General features: G+C 55.1%; 1 protein-coding gene across 3 annotated transcripts in view; it reads left to right on the top strand.

The window, feature by feature from the left end:
• The window catches only part of ACTN3 (actinin alpha 3), a 32245-nt gene extending 17458 nt beyond the window's left edge, over positions 1 to 14787 (top strand). For 2 of the 3 annotated variants that reach the window (XM_073352074.1, XM_073352075.1), the window contains exons 8-22: positions 82 to 163; positions 2062 to 2147; positions 2514 to 2606; positions 3020 to 3250; positions 3823 to 3970; positions 4382 to 4532; positions 4928 to 5036; positions 5186 to 5326; positions 6391 to 6573; positions 6841 to 6975; positions 11553 to 11732; positions 11987 to 12133; positions 12800 to 12865; positions 13016 to 13174; positions 14031 to 14787. In XM_073352074.1, the coding sequence (XP_073208175.1) occupies positions 82 to 163; positions 2062 to 2147; positions 2514 to 2606; positions 3020 to 3250; positions 3823 to 3970; positions 4382 to 4532; positions 4928 to 5036; positions 5186 to 5326; positions 6391 to 6573; positions 6841 to 6975; positions 11553 to 11732; positions 11987 to 12133; positions 12800 to 12865; positions 13016 to 13174; positions 14031 to 14189 (2070 nt within the window). In that variant the 3' untranslated portion in view covers positions 14190 to 14787. Of the gene's footprint in view, positions 1 to 81; positions 164 to 2061; positions 2148 to 2513; positions 2607 to 3019; positions 3251 to 3822; positions 3971 to 4381; positions 4533 to 4927; positions 5037 to 5185; positions 5327 to 6390; positions 6574 to 6840; positions 6976 to 11552; positions 11733 to 11932; positions 12134 to 12799; positions 12866 to 13015; positions 13175 to 14030 lie in introns of those variants that run through there. The other variant, XM_073352076.1, reaches the window with a different exon arrangement.
• Positions 14788 to 20219: the final 5432 nt, after the last annotated feature.

Genomic DNA, 20219 nt, shown 5'->3' with positions numbered 1-20219 from the left:
GCTCACGCAGCCCCCTTTGCCTCCTGCCCCAGCCTGTCACCAAGTCCCCCCAGTCTCACAGCTCTGCCCCTCTGTGCCTAGGATGACCCCATTGGGAACCTCAACACGGCCTTTGAGGTGGCTGAGAAGTACCTGGACATCCCCAAGATGCTGGACGCTGAAGGTGGGGGCCGAGCGCTACACTTCAAGAGCTGCACAGGGGGGCCTGGGGACCCACTGCTCTGGCCTGGCCCTTTGCATGACCCTGACCCTGGAACCTTGTCTTGACCCAGGCCCCCTAATCCTGATCTTGGCTCCCAGTCCTAATCCTAACTCCTAACCCTTGAACCTGATCCTGACTTCTGACCCCGACCCTTCTCCTGGGTCCCGTCAGGGCCTGGATGAGCCAGCTTGGTCCTGGAAACATGATAATTTATCCTCTTCCTACCTGAGCTCCCGCTTCAGCCCCCCGACCTGATTCTGTAGGTCAGGATGCTTGGGTTCTCTCCCAGCTCAGGAGGGGATCTAGTGGGTTAGAGCAGGGAACTGGGAGCCAGGATGCCTCGGTTCTGTTTTTGGCTCTGCCACTGATTCCTTGATGGGTAGGTAGGACGACCCTCCTCTCCAGTGTCCCTTTTTCCATTTACTCCTGTGGGGATCTCATGCTATTCCCTTGACCCACCACGCAGGGATGCTCTGTGGAACGAGGTGCCTGGAGCCAGACTCTCCCCTCCCTTCATGGCCCATTCGGCTGCCATCACCAACCCTGCTGGTCTCCTTTGTGGGCCGTGGATCCAGGGGACATGGCTCTAATGCCCAGGGCAGCTGACACTCTGGGCCTGTGCAGCCCAGCCTGGGGGGGAACGTGCTTCCAGGCAGGGACTGGGGGGCACCGTCATAGATCCCCAGGATCTGCGATACACCCCAGCTCTGAAACAGTCTCTTGGAGGAACCCCTACATGTGCCAGACCCCCGCCTCCATGGAGGACCCCTTCAGGGCAGGCCATGTGGCCTCACTGCCTCCTAGACTGAGCTCCTGGGCTCCCGCCCCCCTGCTTCACCCCCTGAGCTCTGCCCTGCAAGTCCAGCTGAGACAAGCTCCTGGCAGAGCCTTGTCCACCCCTCAAGGACGGACACACTGCAGCCAGGATCTGCCGTGGCACCAAAGAGCCTTCTCCAAAAAGAGCAGGGCTTGTGAGTCACCTGGAGTCCTGAGGTTTGTACAGAGAAATCAAGGCGCCAGCATAGTCCATCCACTCAGCCCAGAGCAATTCACCAGCCCAGACGTAGTCCCCTCCAGTGCCAGACTCTAGCTGTTGGACTTCCAGGGCATGGCCCAGTCCTTGGTCCCTCGGCCGAGCTGGGCTGAATTCACATCCGTCTCCCAGATCCCTGACTCTCTGGGCTGGTATTTTCTCGCTGGCCACCTTGTTGAACTGGTCAGTTTCAGCCAGTTTCTTAACAAATGTATTCACTCCAGCCTAGCAGAGAAGTGACGCACCCCTGTGTCTCCTGGGCAGGGTATCTCTACGCTTCAGCCACTGCAGACGCCACCTATACCAGGGGAGGGCTTTGCCTGTGGCTGTAGTTTCCCACCTCCCTGAGAGGCGGTAGCTAGGTCAGTGGGAGAATTTTTCCATCCCTCTAGCCCTGTCCACACTGGGGGGAGGTCAGTATAGCTACATCACTCGGGGGTGGATTTTTCACACCCTAGGGAGACATGGCTATCCCGATGTCAGTGTTTAGTGTAAACCTGCCCTGAGAGCAAACATAATCCCTTCCCCCCGCTGGCTAGCCATGCAAAGTACAGGGGGAAACTGAGGCACACATAGGCTTCATACAAACATTATGAAACGTTCCCGTTCTGTCCTAGGCACATCCCAAGGGAAGGGCAGAGGCTGGGAGGAGTGCGCTGGGGACAGGTGTTCCAGGAGGGAGGGACGGGGAGGGCTGTAGGAGGTCACACAGGGTGCTGGGTTCGGGGGAGAAGCAGTCGAGACTCGAGTGCAGGAGTGTGTGGCCAGGACACACCCTCGCACACCCCACCTCCACCCCCACTGAGCAGCTGGCATCTCTCCGCAGATATTGTCAACACGCCCAAGCCGGACGAGAAAGCCATCATGACCTACGTGTCCTGCTTCTACCATGCCTTTGCTGGAGCAGAGCAGGTAGGGGGTGTGCATGCGTGCACCTCCAGTGCACATGGGACTGGGGGTGGGGACAGTCTTGGTTGAGGGCTGTGTGGTGCCCACCCCCATGGGCCCCAGTCTCTATTGGGATCAGTGTGATACCTGGCACAACAGGGGTCCCGATCTCAGGTGGGAGCATCTGTGCAGCACCCTGCCCAACAGGGGCCTGACTTTGCTCAGGGTCCATGCAGGGCCCAGCACAGCTCTATCCTGCGAGGCCCCACAGATGCTTGACAGGTGCCCTGATCTCAGTCAGGGGAAGGGAAGGGAAGGACTGTGCTCAGGCTGCTCTCTCTTCCCCCCGATGAGAAGTAATGTGGTGTTTCTCCCCCCACCCCACCCCAGGCCGAGACGGCTGCAAACAGGATCTGCAAGGTGCTGGCTGTCAATCAGGAGAACGAGAAACTGATGGAGGAGTACGAGAAGCTGGCAAGCGAGGTACCAATCCATCCTGCCCTGAAGACGCCATGCCCCCTCTCCCCAACATCTGCTGGGGGCTTGCTCCCAGACCTGGGCATGCTGGAGAGAGGGAGCAAGGCCTGGAATGGGCATCAGGACTCCTGGGTTCTGGCCTGGCTCCAGCAGGGGAGGGAGATCTAGTGGGTTAGAACAGTGGGAGGGGTGGGAGCCAGGTCCCCTGGGTGCAGTGGGGGTGATATACTGGCTTGATGGGGTGCAGCTATATTAGTTAATGCTTGTGGGGAGAGAGAGAAGGGGTGCGGAGGGCCAGTGGGGAGTGAGGAGCTAGCATTGGGCTATGTGCCTGTGACTCTCCCCCAAGGGCCTGTAGGGGCTGGAGTGACCCAGCACTGCCCCCTGCTGGCCCTCACCCTCCCCACGGCTCCTCACAGCTGCTGGAGTGGATCCGGCGCACCATCCCATGGCTGGAGAACCGCGTGGCAGAGAAGAGCATGAGCGCCATGCGGCGCAAGCTGGAGGATTTCCGGGACTATCGCCGAGTCCACAAACCACCCCGCGTGCAGGAGAAATGCCAGCTCGAGATCAACTTCAACACCCTGCAGACCAAGCTGCGCCTCAGCAACCGGCCCGCCTTCATGCCCTCCGAGGGCAAGATGGTCTCGGTGAGCCATGGCACAGGGAGGCCACGCACCTGCCATGGGGCCCTTGGCACCTGGGGGGGATCTGCCATCCATCCATGGAGTCTGCCTCTGCTACCCTGAGAAGGGATGAGGCCTGCATGGCACATCCAGTGGGCATGGGTCCACATGGACCAGGGGCGTACACATGCCTGTTGCGTGATGGTGCCCATGGGGCAGGGAGCCACATGTACACAGGAAGCAATGAGACATGTGTGCCCAGGGGCAGTGTCCAGGGGGCAGGGAGGTATGTGTGCCTGGGGGGCAGTATCCATGGTGTGGGGATCCATGTGCCCTGAGGGTAGTGAGGACACACACAGAGCATGGACCATCACAGAGCTTGTCAGTTGTTGATGGGGCCAAGGCTGGTGTGTCCAGGGGGCAGTTCCTGCCCCCCAGGTGGGCATGGGGTGGCTGTGATCTGGGTGCTGCTGCCCCAGGGGCCAAGTGGGGGTGGGGCAGGGCAGGTGGCCAACTCCAGCACTCCCCTGGTGCTGTGTGTGTGGGAGGAGGGGGCAGCGACCAGGCTCACACGTCTCTCTCTGTGGTGGAGGTAGGATATCGCCAACGCCTGGAAGGGGCTGGAGCAGGTGGAGAAGGGCTATGAGGAGTGGCTGCTGACCGAGATCCGCCGCCTGGAGCGCCTGGAGCACCTGGCCGAGAAGTTCAAGCAGAAGGCAACGCTGCATGAATCCTGGACCAGAGGTATCAGCCCCCTGCCCCCCTGGACCAGGGATCTCCCCCAGCCCCTTCTGCTGCAGGGCTTCCCCCACCCCCATCCCTCACTATGGGGTTACCCCTTTCTGCTACAGGGATCACCCTGCCTTCCCCTACACCTCCGCTATGGGGTACCCCCACTGCAGATCTCCCCCAGAGGGGACTGCTCCTGTCCCTGCCCCAGAAGGGCACTACCCCTCAGGCCCTGCTCTGGACTTTTCCCTGCCCTCTGGGATGGGGTGGGCTCTGCCCTCAGTGACCCCCCATGTGGGTGATCCCCATTGGGGTCCTCCCTGCCACAGAGGCCCATGGGGTATGGGGCAGGGGGTTCAGAGGGCGGGAGCTGGTAGGCTGGGGGTGGAGAAGGCTGGCTAGGCTCAGACCGCGCTGCCCCTGCAGGGAAGGAGGAAATGCTCTCGCAGAGGGACTATGAGTCGGCCTCGCTCATGGAGGTGCGGGCGCTAATGCGCAAACACGAGGCCTTTGAAAGCGACCTGGCCGCCCACCAGGACCGTGTGGAGCAGATTGCCGCCATCGCCCAGGAGCTTAAGTAAGTGCTGGGCCTGAGACACACACCCCGGCCAGAATCCCCCTGTCAGAGCCAGGGAGAGAACCCAGGAGTCCTGGCTCTCAGCCCCCTGCTCTAACCACGAGGCCCCACCCAGCTCCTAGTGCCCGGGCAGGCGGTGTCCCTAGCTAGCTGGGCAGTATCCAGGACTCTGTGCCCTGCCCCATGGCACCCCAGGGGCTCTGTACCTTTCCCCAGTGGCACCCCAGGGGCTCTGTGCCTTGCCCCATGACGCTATGCCTTGCTCAATGGCTCTGTGCCTTGCTCTGTGGCACCCCAGTGGCTCTGTGACCTGCCCTGTGGCACCCCAATGGCTCAGTGCCCTGCCCCATGGCTCATTGCCCTTACCTTCCCACCATCTCTCCCCTCCCCCGCAGCGAGCTGGACTACCATGATGCTGCCTCGGTGAACTCCCGCTGCCAGGCCATCTGTGACCAATGGGACACGCTGGGCACCCTGACCCAGAAGAGGAGGGACGCGCTGGAGGTGAGAGGGGGCCCCGGATGGCAGGGGAGCTCCTGCTGCCAACTGGAGTGGGGAGGGGTGTGGCCGGGGACAGGCCTGCCCTAGTGCAGGGGCCAGAGGGATGGTAGGTGCCTCTTCCCCTCTAACCCTCTGGCTCTGTCCCTGCCCAGCGGGTGGAGAAGCTGCTGGAGACCATCGACCAGCTGTACCTGGAGTTTGCCAAGAGAGCCGCGCCCTTCAACAACTGGATGGATGGCGCCACCGAGGACCTGCAGGACATGTTCATCGTGCACAGCATTGAGGAGATCCAGGTGCAGCCCACAGGGCCCCTGGGCTAGATCCCTGGCTCTGGCAGGGGAGTGGGGTCTAGTGGTTAGAACAGGGAGTGCTGGGAGCCAGGACTCCTGGGTTCTATCCTGGCTCTGCCTCTGACCTTGGACAAGTCACTTTCCTGCTCTGTGCCTTAGTTTCCTCTCGGTGTATGAATCCCTCGGCCCCCTGCTCTCTGGGGTCAGGGGAGGCAGGAGGCTTAAGGGGGGTGGAATTAGGGGAAGTGGCAGGGCTGGGGCTGGGTGGGAGTGGGTCAAGGGAAGTTTGGGGGGGGTCTATGGGGTGTGGCGCAGTCAGGCACAGTATCCCTGTGATGCTCTGCTCAGGTGGCCAAAACTGTAAGCCCCGGTGTTACCCCTTAGCCAGACAAAGTTTTGCTGGAGAGAACAAAACCCACTTTCTAGCTAACACACTTAATTTCCCAAACTTCCAGCCTTTGCCTGAGCAGTTTTCTCATCCACCTCAAGTTTGCAGCATCTCCATCCCCACTGGCCAGGGGACCCAGCTTTCCCAGCCTCAAAGGCACTGCTCCCTCTGGCCCCTCCGTGATGGGTAACGAGGTCTCTTTGTTCCTCCTGTGTCACCAAAGGCCATTGTCCCTGAATCCAGAGCCAGAGGGCGGCCTGGGATACAGGCTCTGTCCCAGGCGTGATCACTCAGGTGTCTCTTTCACCGCTTGTTAGCTTAATGGCTTTGTTTGCCTTATATGTAAATATCCTGTCACTATCCAACCAGCCAGCCGGGTCACTGCCCCGTGCGCTGTCCAGGCTGAGTGTGAGCTCTGCCTCCCAAATGCGCTGTACGAACACACAACCAGCAGGTCGGTAACTCTGGGCAGAACCTGCACAGGCATCCCACAGGGATCTGGGGACCAGTGGGCCACCACTGTACACACCAGACCTCGCAGACACGTTCTGCCCCCAGCGTGATGGGGAGTGAGGGCGTCAGGCCAGATCTGACACAGGGCGGTGGGCCCACAGCCCACGGGCTGTGAGGGGCTCTTCGGGCCACACTCCCCCCATGGCAACTGTCCCCCTGCCTGCAGAGCCTGATCACGGCCCACGAGCAGTTCAAGGCCACACTGCCAGAGGCCGACAAGGAGCGCATGGCCATCCTAGGCATTCAGAACGAGATCCAGAAGATTGCCCAGACCTACGGCATCAAGCTGAGTGGGGTGAACCCCTACACCAACCTCTCACACCTCGACATCGCCAGCAAATGGGACACGGTGAGTGCGGCCACTGGGAGCGGGAACCCGGCTGACCCTCCCGCCCCCTGACTGTGTCTGTCCCACCCCACTGTCCATCTAGCCATCTGACCCTGCAGGCGTCACGCCCCCTGCCTGCCTGTCTGGCCGGCCCTGCCTCCCCAGCCCCACTGCTCTTGGACCCTGCCCTTCCCGAGCTGGAGCCCCGCCTTCCCAGCCCATTGCGCTCAGCCTCCTCCACCTGGAGTCCTGTCCCACAGCGTCCCGCCTGCTGCTCCCTCCCCACAGGTGACGCGGCTGGTGCCACACCGAGACCAGACGCTGCAGGAGGAGCTGGCACGGCAACAGGCCAATGAGCGGTTGCGGCGCCAATTCGCTGCCCAGGCCAATGTCTTGGGGCCCTGGATCCAGAGCAAGATGGAGGTGAGAGCTCCAGTGTGTGGATTCTAACCACGGCTCTGGAAGGGGAGGGAGGACGAAGGGTTAGAGTGGGGGTGGGGGGCTGGGAGTCAGGACTCCTGAGTTCTAGCCACAGCTCTGGGAGGAGAGTGGGGACTAACCAGGAGATCTTCAAAGATCTGAAACTCAAAAGAGTCTACAACAGGTGGGAACTTGATCAAATTACAAAGGATGAATATAAACAAATACCACAAGTATGTAGGGACAAAATCAGAAAGGCCAAGGCACAAAACGAGATCAAACTATCTAGAGACATAAAGGGTAACAAGAAAACATTCTAGAGATACATTGAAAGCAAGAGGAAGGTAGGCCCATTACTCAACGAGAGGGAAAACACAACAGAAAATGTGGAAATGGCAGAAGTGCTAAATGTCTTTTTTTGTTTCAGTTTTCACCAAAAAGGTTAGTAGTGATTGGATGTCTAACATAGTGAATGCCAGTGAAAATGAGGTAGGATCCGAGGCTAAAATAGGGAAAGAACAAGTTAAAAATTACTTAGACAAGTCAGATGTCTTCAAGTCACCAGGGCCTGATGAAATACAGCCTAGAATACTCGAAGAGCTGACTGAGGAGATATCTGAACCATTAGTGATTATCTTCGAATGTCATGGAAGACAGGAAAGATTCTAGAGGACTGGAAAATGGCAAATACAGTGCCAGTCTATATAATGGGGAATAAGGACAACCCGGGGAATTACAGACCAGTCAGCATAACTTCAGTACCCGGAAAGATAATGGAGCGAATAATTAAGGAATCAATTTGCAAACACCTAGAAGATAATAAGGTGATAAGTAACAGTCAGCATGGATTTATCAAGAACAAATCCTGTCAAACCATAAGAACATAAGAATGGCCCTACTGGGTCAGACAAAAGGTCCATCTAGCCCAGTGTCCTGTCTTCCGACAGTAGCCAGTGCCAGGTGCCCCAGAGGGAATGAACAGAACAGGTAATCATCAAGTGATCCATCCCCTGTCACTCATTCCCAGCTTCTGGCAAACAGAGGCTAGGGACACCACTCCTGCCCACGCTGGCTAATAGCCATTGATGGAACTATCCTCCATGAATTTATCGAGTTCTTTTTTTAACCCTGTTATGGTCTTGGCCTTCACAACATCCTCTGGCAAGGGGTTCCACAGGTTGACTGTGAGTTGTGTGAAGAAATACTTCCTTTTATTTGTTTTAAACCTGCTGCCTGTTCATTTCATTTGGTGACCCCTAGTTCTTGTGTTATGAGAAGTAGTACACAACACTTCCTTATCTACTTTCTCTACACCAGTCATGATTTTATAGACCTTAATCATATCTGCCCTTAGACGTCTCTTTTCCAAGCTGAAAAGTCCCAGTTTTATTAATCTCTCCTCATACGGAAGCCGTTCCATACCCCTAATCATTTTTGTTGCCCTCTTCTGAACCTTTTCCAGTTCCAATATATCTTTTTTGAGACGGAGCGACCACATCTGCACACAGTATTCAAGATGTGGGCGTACCATGGATTTATATAGAGGCAACATGATATTTTCTGTCCTAATATCACCCTTTCTTAATTATTCCCAGCATTCTGTTTGCTTTTTTGACTGCCACTGCACATTGAGTGGATGTTTTCAGAGAACTATCCACAATGACTCCAAGATCTCTTTCTTGAATGGTAACAGCTAATTTAGACCCCATCATTTTATATGTATAGTTGGGATTGGAAAGCATAATGTGCATTACTTTGCATTTATCAACATTAAATTTCATCTGTCATTTTTTTGCCCAATCACCCAGTTTTGAGAGATCCTTTTGTAGCTCTTCGCAGTCTGCTTGGGTCTTAACTATCTTTAGTAATTTTGTATCATCTGCAAATTTTGTCACCTCACTGTTTACCCCTTTTTCCAGATCATTTATGAATATGTTGAATAGGACTAGTCCCAGAACAGACTCCTGGGGGACACCACTATTTACCTCTCTCCATTCTGAAAACTGATCATTTATACCTACCCTTTGTTTCCTATCTTTTGACCAGTTACCAATCCATGAGAGCACCTTCTCTCTTATTTCGTGGCAGCTTACTTTGCGTAAGAACCTTTGGTGAGGGACCTTGTCAAAGGCTTTCTGAAAATCTAAGTACACTATATCCACTGGGTCCCCTTGGTCCACATGTTGTTGACCCCCTCAAAGAATTCTAGTAGATTGGTGAGGCATGATTTCCCTTTACTAAAACCATGTTGACTCTTCCTCAAAAAATTATGTTCATATATATGTCTGACAATATTGTTCTTTATTATAGTTTCAACCAGTTTCCCTGGTACTGAAGTCAGGCTTACAGGCCTGTAATTGCTGGGATCACCTCTGGAGCCCTTTTTAAAAATTGGTGTCACATTAGCTATTCTCCAGTCATCTGGTACAGAAGCTGATTTAAATAATAGGTTACAGTCTACAGTTAGTTCTGCAACTTCACGTTTGAGTTCCTTCAGAACTCTTGGGTGAATACCATCTGGTCCTGGTGACTTATTGCTGTTTAATTTATCAATTTGTTCCAAAACCTCCTCTAATGATACCTCAATCTGGGACAGTTCCTCAGATCAGTTCCTCAGAACCAACGTAATAGCTTTCTTTGACAAGGGTAACAAGCCTTGTGGATAGGGAGAAGCGGTAGACGTGATATATATTGACTTTAGTAAGGCTTTTGATACTGTCTCGCATGATCTTCTCATAAACCAACTAGGAAAATACAACCTAGATGGAGCTAGTATAAGTAGGTCCCTACCAAATTCACGGCCATGAAAAACACATCACGGACCGTGAAATCTGGTCTCCCCCGTGAAATCTGGTCTTTTGTGTACTTTTACCCTGTGCGATACAGATTTCATGGGGGAGACCAGCATTTCTCAAACTGGGGGGCCTGACCCAAAAGGGGATTGTGGGGGGTTGCAAAGTTATTGTAGGGGGGGTCGCAGTATTGCCACCCTTACTTCTGTGCTGCCTTCAGAGCTGGGTGGCCGGAGAGCAGAGGCTGCTGGCCAGGTGCCTACCTCTGAAGGCAGCATCCTGCCAGCAGCAGCACAGAAGTAAGGGTGGCAATACTGTGACCCCCCACAATAACCCTGCAACCCTGCCACAGCTCCCTTTTGGGTCACGACCTCTACTGTTACAACACCGTGAAATTTCAGATTTAAATATCTGAAATCATGACATTTATGATTTTTAAAATCTTATGACCGTGAAATTGACCGATTGGACCATGAATTTGGTAGGGCCCTAACTATAAGGTGGGTGCATAACTGGTTGGAAAACCGTTCCCAGAGAGTAGTTATCAGTGGTTCACAGTCAGGCTGGAAGGACATAATGAGTGGGGAACTGCAGGGATCAGGTCTGGGTCCGGTTCTGTTCAATATCTTCATCAATGATTTAGATAATGGCATAGAGAGTACACTTATAAAGTTTGTGCACGATACCAAGCTGGAGCGGGGTTGCAAGTGCTTTGGAGGATAGGATTGAAATTCAAAATGATCTGGACAAACTGGAGAAATGGTCTGAAGTAAATGGGATGAAATTCAATAAGGACAAATGCAAAGTACTCCACTTAGGAAGGAACAATCATTGCACACATACAAAATGGGAAATGACTGCCTCAGAAGGAGTACTGCGGAAATGGATCTGGGGGTCATAGTAGATCCCAAGCTAAATATGAGTCAACAATGTAACACTTGCAAAAAAGGCAAACATGCTTCTGGGATGTATTAACAGGAGTGTTGTAAGCAAGACATAAGAAGTAATTATTCCAATCTACTCCGTGCTGATTAGGCCTCAACTGGAGTATTGTGTCAAGTTCTGGGCATCACATTTCAGGAAAGATGTGGACAAATTGGAGAAAGTCCTGAGAAGAGTGACAAAAATGATTAAAAGAAAAGGAGTATTTGTGGCACCTTAGAGACTAACCAAGTAGTCCTTTTCTTTTTGCGAATACAGACTAACACGGCTGTTACTCTGAAACCTGTCAAAAATGATTAAATGTCTAGAAAACATGACTTATGAGGGAAGATAGAAAAAATTGGGTTTGTTTAGTCTGGAGAAGAGAAGACTGAGAGGGGACATAACAGTTTTCAAGTACATAAAAGATTGTTACAAGGAGGAGGGAGAAGAATTGTTCTTAATCGCTGAGGATAGGACAAGAAGCAATAGGCTTAAATTGCAGCCAGGGAAATTTAGGTTGGACATTCCTAACTATCAGGGTGGTTAAGCACTAGAATAAATTGTTTAGGGAGGTTGTGGAATCTCCATCATTGGAGGTTTTTGAGAGCTGGTTAGACACACACCTGTCAGGGATGATCCTGTTATTACTTAGTCCTGATGGAGTACAGGGTACTGGAGTAGGTGACCACTCGAGTTCCCTTCCAATCTTATGATTCTATGAATCTATAATGCTTAGAGCTGGGGAGTGGGAAGCAGGGAGCCAGGACTCCTGGGTTCACTCCCAGCTCTGGGAGGGGAGTGGGGCTCAGTAAGGAGAGCAGGGCACAGTGTCCTCACCCAGTGATAGCCCGCTGCCCCCCACAGGAGATTGGGCACATCTCAGTGGACATCAGCGGCTCCCTCGAGGACCAGATGAACCATCTCAAGCAGCAGGAGCAGAACATCATTAACTACAAGGCCAACATCGACAAGCTGGAGGGTGACCACCAGCTCATCCAGGAGGCCCTGGTCTTTGACAACAAGCACACCAGCTACACCATGGAGGTGAGAGGCCAGATGGGGCTGTAGGGTTCCCTGAGGGGCGGCTCTCCAAGCAGGGATCAGGGGCTGACAGGGGCTCTCGAGGGGAGGGGATGGCTAAGGGTGCTCTGAGGGGACAGAGGGTCTCAGGGGAGGGGTTTGGAGGGGCAGGTTGTCGTGACTCATTGTGGGACACGTGGTTGTGCTTTGTGCATGAGGAACAGGAGTGATGGCAGGTGATCCCCCAGGTGCTGTGATCTCCTCTTCTGTTCCCACAGCACATCCGGGTGGGCTGGGAGCAGCTGCTGACAACGATCGCCCGAACCATCAATGAGGTGGAGAACCAGATCCTGACCCGCGATGCCAAGGGCATCAGCCAGGAGCAGATGAACGAGTTCCGGGCATCCTTCAACCACTTTGACCGGGTGAGACACGGCCCCCTGCATCCTGATGACCCCGCCCCCTCCTAGATAGCCCTTCTCCATGAATAACCCAACCCCAATAACCCTGCCCCTGCCTGGATAGCCGTGCCCCCATCAATAAACCCGCCCCTGCCTGGATAGCCCTGCCCCCATCAATAACCCAACCCCAACCCTGCCTAAATAGCCCTTCCCCATCAATAACCCCGCCCCTGCTTGGATAGCTCCCCCCCATAGAGAACCATCCTCCATAACTCCACCCTTGCCCAGATAGCTCAGCCCCGTTGATAACCTTTCCCGATAACCCCACTCCCCCAGCTGTCTCCCATCTAGGTAACCCGACTCCCCACCACTGCCGCCCACAGCCAGCTTTGCCGGTGCCTCGTAGTCCCAACCCACAGCTCTCTGCTATCCCAGCCCTGGGCTTCCGCCGCCCCACAGCTCTGCCGATGCCCCTCAATCCTGACACAGCCTGAGTGTGGTGTGGGGGCATGAATGGCTCATAGAAGTGGAGCTCTGCACCCTAGTGGAGGTCCCTGTGGGGCTTCGGGAGGGACTCACTGGCAACAGGAGCTCAAACTGCCTGGGCTGCACCCATGCCAGGCAGGTCTGGTCCCTAGGGTCACATTCCTGGCCTGACGTCTTCTCTTCCCTCCCTGCCTCCTGCCACAGAAGAGGAACGGGATGATGGATCCTGATGACTTCCGCGCCTGCCTCATCTCCATGGGCTATGACCTGGTAAGAGACCCCCACACAGGGGAGCCAGTACTGGCTGAACTGAGCCCATGCCCCACTCTTTGCAGCACAGCGCCCCCTAGTGCCACACTGGGCTCAACCCCGAGCCTAACTCAGTGCAGCCCCAGCCTCACCCCCATTCCTCTCCCCCAGGGCGAGGTGGAGTTTGCCCGGATCATGACGCTGGTGGATCCCAACAGCACGGGCGTGGTGACGTTCCAGGCCTTCATCGACTTCATGACCCGTGAGACGGCCGAGACCGACACGGCTGAGCAGGTCGTGGCCTCCTTCAAGATCCTGGCATCAGACAAGGTCAGTCCAGCCAGGTCCTCCACCCAGACCCCTCGGAGGGCTCTGCTGGGCTGGGAGTGTCTTCCTCAACCACTGGGGCCTGTGGGGTAGCAGCTGATGAAGGGCATGGGGCTGGGCTTGCTGCAGGGCATGCTGGGATTGGTAGCCTCTAGGTCACACTGAGCCAGCTCCCATGGGTCTGCTGCGGTTTCCCTTGGGTCTCTTGTTTGCTGTGAAGATATGTGGAGGGCAGGTTTTATTCCACTCCGCCTCCACTGGCCCCTAGCGATGTGCCCCCACCCCATGCCTGTCGAGGACCCTGAGTTACAGGCTGCGGTTCAGGAGGGTTCTCCCCTCCCCAGGTTTGGATGCAGCAGCATCAGGCTCTCAGAGCATCCGGGCTACCTGCCCATGTAGTTAGATCAGGGGTTCTCAAACTTCATTGCACCGTGACCCCTTTCTGACAACAAAAATTACTACACGACCCCAGGAGGGAGGACCAAAGCCTGAACCTGCCTGAGTCCCACTGCCCCGGGGGGGCAAAGCCCAAGGGCTTCAGTCCCAGGCAGTTGGGCTTGAGCTTTGGCTCTGGTTGTGACCCACTTTGGGGTCCCGACCCACAGTTTGAGAACCGCTGAGTTAGACCCTGCGTAGCCAGGTGGCACCGGTGGGGGTGGCCCTGCGGCAAGTCCCTGGGACAGACTGTGCTAGAGCAGGGAGTGTGGGCAGTGCAGGCCCAAATGGGCCCCACAGACCCGTGCTCGTCTCCCTAGGCTAGCCAGGGCCTGGGGTCCGCTAGCAGCAGCAGAGCCCCTGTTGGGCAGGGGCGGGGGGCTGGGCTTCTGCCCCTCTAACCGTCTCCCCTCCCACCTTTCAGAACTACATCACCGTGGAGGAGCTACGGCGGGAGCTGCCCCCGGAGCAGGCCGAGTATTGCATCAGCCGCATGACAAAGTACAGCGGGGCTGACACAGTGTCGGGCGCCTTGGACTATGTCTCCTTCTCCAGCGCCCTGTACGGGGAGAGCGACCTGTAACCCCCACACTGGGAGCCCCCCGCTGCACCTCACAGGATCAACACCCCTTCCCCAGATCGGTGGGGGGAACCTGCCCTGGATTCCCACCCCCTGCCCCATGGAACGACGACACTGTGGAGCCCCACGCGGCCTGGACAGATGGATGGGGATCTGTCTGGGCTAGGACCCTCTATCCCCGACGTCTTGCCCCCAGTCCTCCCCAAAGCCCAGCTCCAGCTAGGAGCCGCCTCAGCTCTGTGTCTTTGCTGCTGCCCAAGTAGATGCCTGCTTCCCCAGCCTGGATCAGCCCCTCTCGTCCCCCAGTCTCAGCGCCTCCCTTCCCCCTCTAGGGGTGCAGGCCTTGTGCTTTGAACCCCAAACTTCCCCCTCAATGCCTCAAAAATGAAGGCGGTGGGGCCAGTTCTCGGCATGTCTGTCCCCAGCTAGGGGGCTAGCTGCGCCGTCGAGGGGTCCCGTGGCCCCCGTCTCTGTGGCTCCGGTGCAGGGAGCTGCACACTGGGGGTGGGGTGCAAGGAACGGGGCTGGGAGGAGCTGGGGAGCAGAGCCAGGTCGGGCTGGGCCAGGTGTGCTCCTTACACCCGCTAATAAATGAAACATAACAGAGAGACCCACCAACCACCTGGCTTCTGTACAGTGCGTGTGAGAGAGGCTTTGCCCCCTGGGCTGGAGAGGATCCGTACTGTGTGTGTGCATGTGTGTGGGGCAGAATCAGTGCGTACGGGGCAGGGGGTGAGCAGAGCGGTGCCATTCTCAGGTTCCCAGGTGTTTTACAAGCACTGCTGGGCAAAGGTGGTGCCTGTCTTGCAGACGGGTCTGAGTGAGTCCATTTGGCCACAGCACTGGTGGGTGAGGTGCCCACGAGCCAGTGTGGGTGCAAATGTACCTGTACTGGTGTGAGCAGCTCTCCAGCCAGCCACAGTGTAACTTGCCCTTCTGCAGGGCTCCTCCTGGGAAAAGTTTTGAACTCTGCTGCCCCGGGGCATGGGGACTGGCAGCCACCTGCCATTACAAATGTGAAGAAACTGGGAGATCAAACCCTCCACGTCCCGTGATTCCTCACCTGTCAGCCTCCATGCTGGTGGGCGTCTCCGGCCAGCCTTCGCCAATATAAACACAGAGCGGCGTGTGCTATAAAAACCCTACCAAAACCAACACTCCACTGCTCACACAGCTCTCCCCTTGGGGCGAGGTTGAGCAAACCCACTGGGACAGATGCTGTTTGTGTCGCTTATTGCACCCCTAGTAGGAGCTCCAGTTCTCTTGGAGGCTGGTCTAAGACTCAGTGAAGACAAGACCAGAGAAGAGAATAAAGCCTATTACTGGGGGATGGAAGGGCGGGATGAGGTCTAGGGTCTGTGGGAGGTAGGCATCTTGATGTCTTTGTAGCTCTGGGTCTAGGTGTCTTCTGCTTAATTCCTAGAGATTGAAGCCCGAAATCCCCAAGAAAAATAAAGTCATCGTTATTAATGAGGGTATTGCAGTGGGGCCTATGAGCTGCAGTCATGGACCCCATTCTGCCAGGTGCTGTACAAACACAGACCAGCCAGGCAGTCCCTGCCCCCAGAGCGCCATCAGCCTACTACAAAGGTCAACAGGTGGAGCTGGCCAGACAGGGGAGCACAAGGAACCAGACAACTCTGGTCAGCAGGAGAGGCCGTGAGCTCTGCACCAGCAGCCTGAGCAGTGTCAAGTTTTCTGCAGAGGTTGTGGCAAAGGAGAGTTTTGCGACGGGATTGGCAGGAGGCTCAGGAGGTGACGTGGATGTTTACAGGGAGCTCCTCCCAAGTGGGTGGGGCAGTGCAGGAGAAAGCACCAAGGGGCTTGATTGGAAATGTAATGAGTCGGCAATGGAGGCCGGTGTCACGGGCTGATGGCAGGTGGCTGTTGCATCTCTATAGCAAATGGGAGATGATAGACTGGCTGGGGCAAGGCTGTGAAGGGCTGTGAAAGTAAAGCCAAGAAGCTTAGTGCTTTATGTGGGGGTAAAATGTCACTTGTTTGCCATATCTGGTGGTGGTTAAACAGCCAGTGTGTGTGAGGGTGGGGGTGTCTGCCCAAAAAGGAGTCCCCGCCAAAGCTGGGATAGCACCCAGGAGTCCTGGCTCATAAGGTGTGTGTGTGAATCTAGTGGATTACAGTATCAGGGAGTTAGGAGGCTTGGGTTCTACCCTCAGCTCTGTATGGCCTTGGGTGAGTCGTTCCCTGCAGGGCTTGGGGCTTCTGTTGCTCCCAGCTCCGTGCCTGGAGCCTAATGCCATGAATCGATGACTCCTGGCATAACCCATCTCTTCAGAGGGTGCTGAGGATGGAGGGGGAGGAATTTCTGTGCGCTCTGTCACTATGACCAAACAGATGTTGTACCTCCAGGTGAAGGAAAGCCTGGCAAAGTGGGAAAAATACTCAAAAGCTGCAGTGATTGGCTAGTTCTCTGTCCATCAGGGGCAAGTGGGGTGGGCTTACCCCTGCTGCTGAGCATGATGGGAAAGGAGCCTTTTATAAATGCCCCTGTGTATGCGGTATTAAGCCATTTGTCAGTGTGCTTCCTTGAGGTGCATGTGGCAGAGAGTCAGGCAGGCTGGGCCTTAAGAATTTTTTTCCCTGTTAATTAAGGTTTTGGTGACTTGAGTGTTTTGTATTGTGGCTGCCTTGGGGTGGGGGAAGGGGGCTTTTTAAATCTTTTTGTTACTGTGGTATGACTGGCAGTTAGGATTCCTGACTTCTAGCCCCAGCTCTGGGGGGGGAGGTTTGTCTAGTGCTTAGAAAAGGGCAGACAGGATTCCTGGGCTCTATTCCTCATCCCTGTGTAATCCTGGGGAAGCCACCCACCATTTACACTACAGCCGGGATTGATCCACCAGGGTTGATTTAGCAGGTTTAGTGAAGTCCCGCCAAATCAACAGCAGATTGCTCTCCAGTCAACCCCTGTACTCTATCCCAGTGAGAAGAGTAAGGTAAGTCGATGGGAGAGTTTCTCCTGTCGACTCCCGCAGTGTAGGCCCTGCGGTAACTCGATCTAAGGTATGTCGAGTCCAGCTATGTTGTTCACGCAGCTGGAGTTGCGTAGTGTAGGTCGACTTACCGTGGTAGTGTAGACATTGTTATCTCTGCTGGTAAAATTAAGCCAATACCTCCCCTGGGACGTGTTATGTTTGATCATTACCACACTGGGGGTGGGGTGGGGTGTACTGGATAGGGAGTGGCCCTAGTGCTACAAGACTGCTGCTAGATGAACGAGTGTCAAAGCAGAGAAAAGTCAGGGGATGCAATTAGTGAAACCAGAAGATCTTGTACATTTCTGAGCTCCCACACACTGGGGCTGTTTGTTGCTAGTGTGGGGAGGGATTCTAAGGCCAGAGGGACCTGTTCTGAGTCCCCAGCCAGACTCCCTGCAGGTCCTGAGGCCAGAGGATCCCCACAGTCACTCCTGTCCCCAGCTCAGATCTGGTGGTGGAGCCAGAGCATGGCTTTTTGAGCCATCTGGCCTGCATGTAAAGCCCCCAAGGAATGAAACATATCTCCCCACCCTAACTTGGCCCCAAGGGGAGATGCCCCACTGAGGATTCATGCTTCCTGCTAAACATCTGCCTCTTGTTCCCAGTGTGGATTTGTCCAACATCTGCTCCTAGCTGCTGGCCCTGCTTGGCCTTTGCAGGAGACTCAAGCCTCTTTGGGTCAGAAATCTTTGCCTTGCTGATTCTAATCCACTAGGATCCAGCTTCCCCCACTAGGACATGAGAACAGCCATACTGGCTCAGACCAATGGTCCATCTAGCCCATTATCCTGGTTTGCAGCGGTGGCTGGTGCCAGATGTTTCAGAGCCAATAAACATAACAGGGCAATTTACCAAATGAGCCATCCCCTGTAGTCCCAGTTTTTGGCAGTTAACGGTTTAGGGACAATCAGAGCATGGGGTTGCATCCCTGACCATCTTGGCTACTAGCTATTGAGGAACCTATCCTCCATGAACTCAGCTAATTCTTTTTTGAAGCCGGGCAGTTTTACTTTTGGCCTTTACAACAATCCTGGCAATGAGTTCCACAGGCTGACTGTGCCTTGTGTGATGTGCTTCCTTATGTTTGTTTTAAGCCAGCTGCCTAGTCATCGGGTGACCCCTGGTCTGTGTGTTGGGTGAAGGGTTAATAACACTTTATTTGCTTTCGCCACACCAGGCATGATTTTTGTTGCAGGGGTGTGGGGGTGTGTGTGTGTGTGTGTGGACACAGCCGAGCCTGTTGGTGATGCTGCCAGTGAGAGTGGAAATGTTCCTGCATGGTGGCAAAACAAGCTGGTGCAGCAGGAGAGAGAGACTGTTAGTGAGCCACCATATCCGGTGGGAGGGATAGCTCAGTGGTTTGAGTGTTGGCCTGCTAAACCCAGGGTTGTGAGTTCAATCCTTGAGGGGGCCATTTAGGGATCTGGGGCAAAAATGGGGGATTGGTCCTGCTTTGAGCGGGGGGGGTTGGACTAGATGACCTCCTGAGGTCCCTTCCAACCCTGATATTCTATGATTCTATGATATCCAGGCATCACCTCCCCTGTCCAAAGTGCAGGCCCCTACAGAGGGACTTCCCCCATGTGTAAGCTTTTACTTAGCCCCTCCTAGAACACTAGCAGCAGCTACTAGGCTCTGTCAGGTTGTGCCCCTCTCCTACAACAGCACCACTTGCTCCTAAGCAGAGCTCCCTGCTACAGAGGGAGGTAGGCTCCCTGATCGTGCCCCACACAGAGATCTGCCTCTCCCCTCCACAGGGCCCAAGAGAGCACAGGCGTTAGCCCCTTCGCTGCCCCCTAGTGGCCCCTAATATAGTAACCACTTGGATGGGGGCAGGCACAGGACCAAGCACCCTCCAGAGAAGCTGCGCATGCGTCATGATGCACGCGCAGTCTCCGCCCCCTTGGAGGCGGGGGGCGGGGCTTAGCTCGTATTGGCCGGGTCGGCGGCGTAGCCCGGAAGCAACCGGCCTAGGCGCGAGCCAGCGGAGGCGTTTCCGGAGCGAAAAGAGAGAGCAGCGCAGAGCGCGCGCGCCCCCTTCCCCGGGGCCCGGCTGCAGCTGCAAGGGAGCCCGACCCCGGTCGCGGGCGGTGCGTGGCCGTGGCGCTCACAGGCTCGCGGGCAGCCGAGGCCCAGCTACGTTACGCAGAGGCGCTGCTTTGCTCCGTCTGAAGCCCGGCTGGGGTGAGGGGCGCTGGCAGGGGGAAGGGCGGAGCCGTGAGACTCGGCCCCAGCGCGGCAGGCGCTAAGTCGCTGCCTGTTGGCTTTACTGGGCGGGGCAACGAGACCGCAGAGTCCGAATGACGAACTTGCCGTCTGCACGCTACTTTCAGGCTGTATCAACCGTGGTCGGGTGTAAACTTTTGAAAGACCCACCCTAAGGTGGTGGGCGGGTAGAGTTACGGAAACCTGCATGATGAGGTTGCTCCTAAGTGAGGGTCTACTGGCCATGCGGGGTCTAGTCCAGGCTTCCTTTTAAACCTTCTGCCTGTTAATGTTATTTCCAGCCCCCCACGCCCATTCTATATACATAGCTGGGATTATTTTGAAAGATCCTTTTGTAGCTCATATGAATAGGACTGGTGGTTCCCCGTGGGGGGACAGGGACTGACCACTCTACCTCTCTCCATTCCAAAAATTGACCATTTATTCCCATCTTTTAAACCAGTTACTGATCCATGACAGGACCTTCCCACCATATCCCAGGACAGTTTATCTTGCTTAAAAAGGCTTTCAGAAAATGTAAGTGCACTGGATCCCTTTTGTCCACATGCTTCTTGATTGACTCTTCCCCCGTGAATTCTGTTCATGGATGTGTCTGACAATTTTGTTCTTTACAATGGTTTGTCCAGTACTGAAGTCAGGCTTACCAAGCTGTAATTGCCAGGATCATCTTTGGAGCCCTTTTTAAAAATTGGTGTCACATTGGCTATCCTCCAGTCATTTGGTACAGAAGCTGATTTAAATGATAAGTTACCCATGGGTGGGGGGCTGCTGTAGCAGCTCCCAAAATCAGTAGAAGAAAGACAAGTTAGCA

The sequence above is a fragment of the Lepidochelys kempii genome, chromosome 7, assembly GCF_965140265.1.
Source record: "Lepidochelys kempii isolate rLepKem1 chromosome 7, rLepKem1.hap2, whole genome shotgun sequence".
In the NCBI taxonomy this organism is placed as follows: Eukaryota; Metazoa; Chordata; order Testudines; family Cheloniidae; genus Lepidochelys; species Lepidochelys kempii.
Note: the sequence above shows the minus strand (reverse complement) of the source record. Positions and strands in the feature narration are given on the sequence as shown.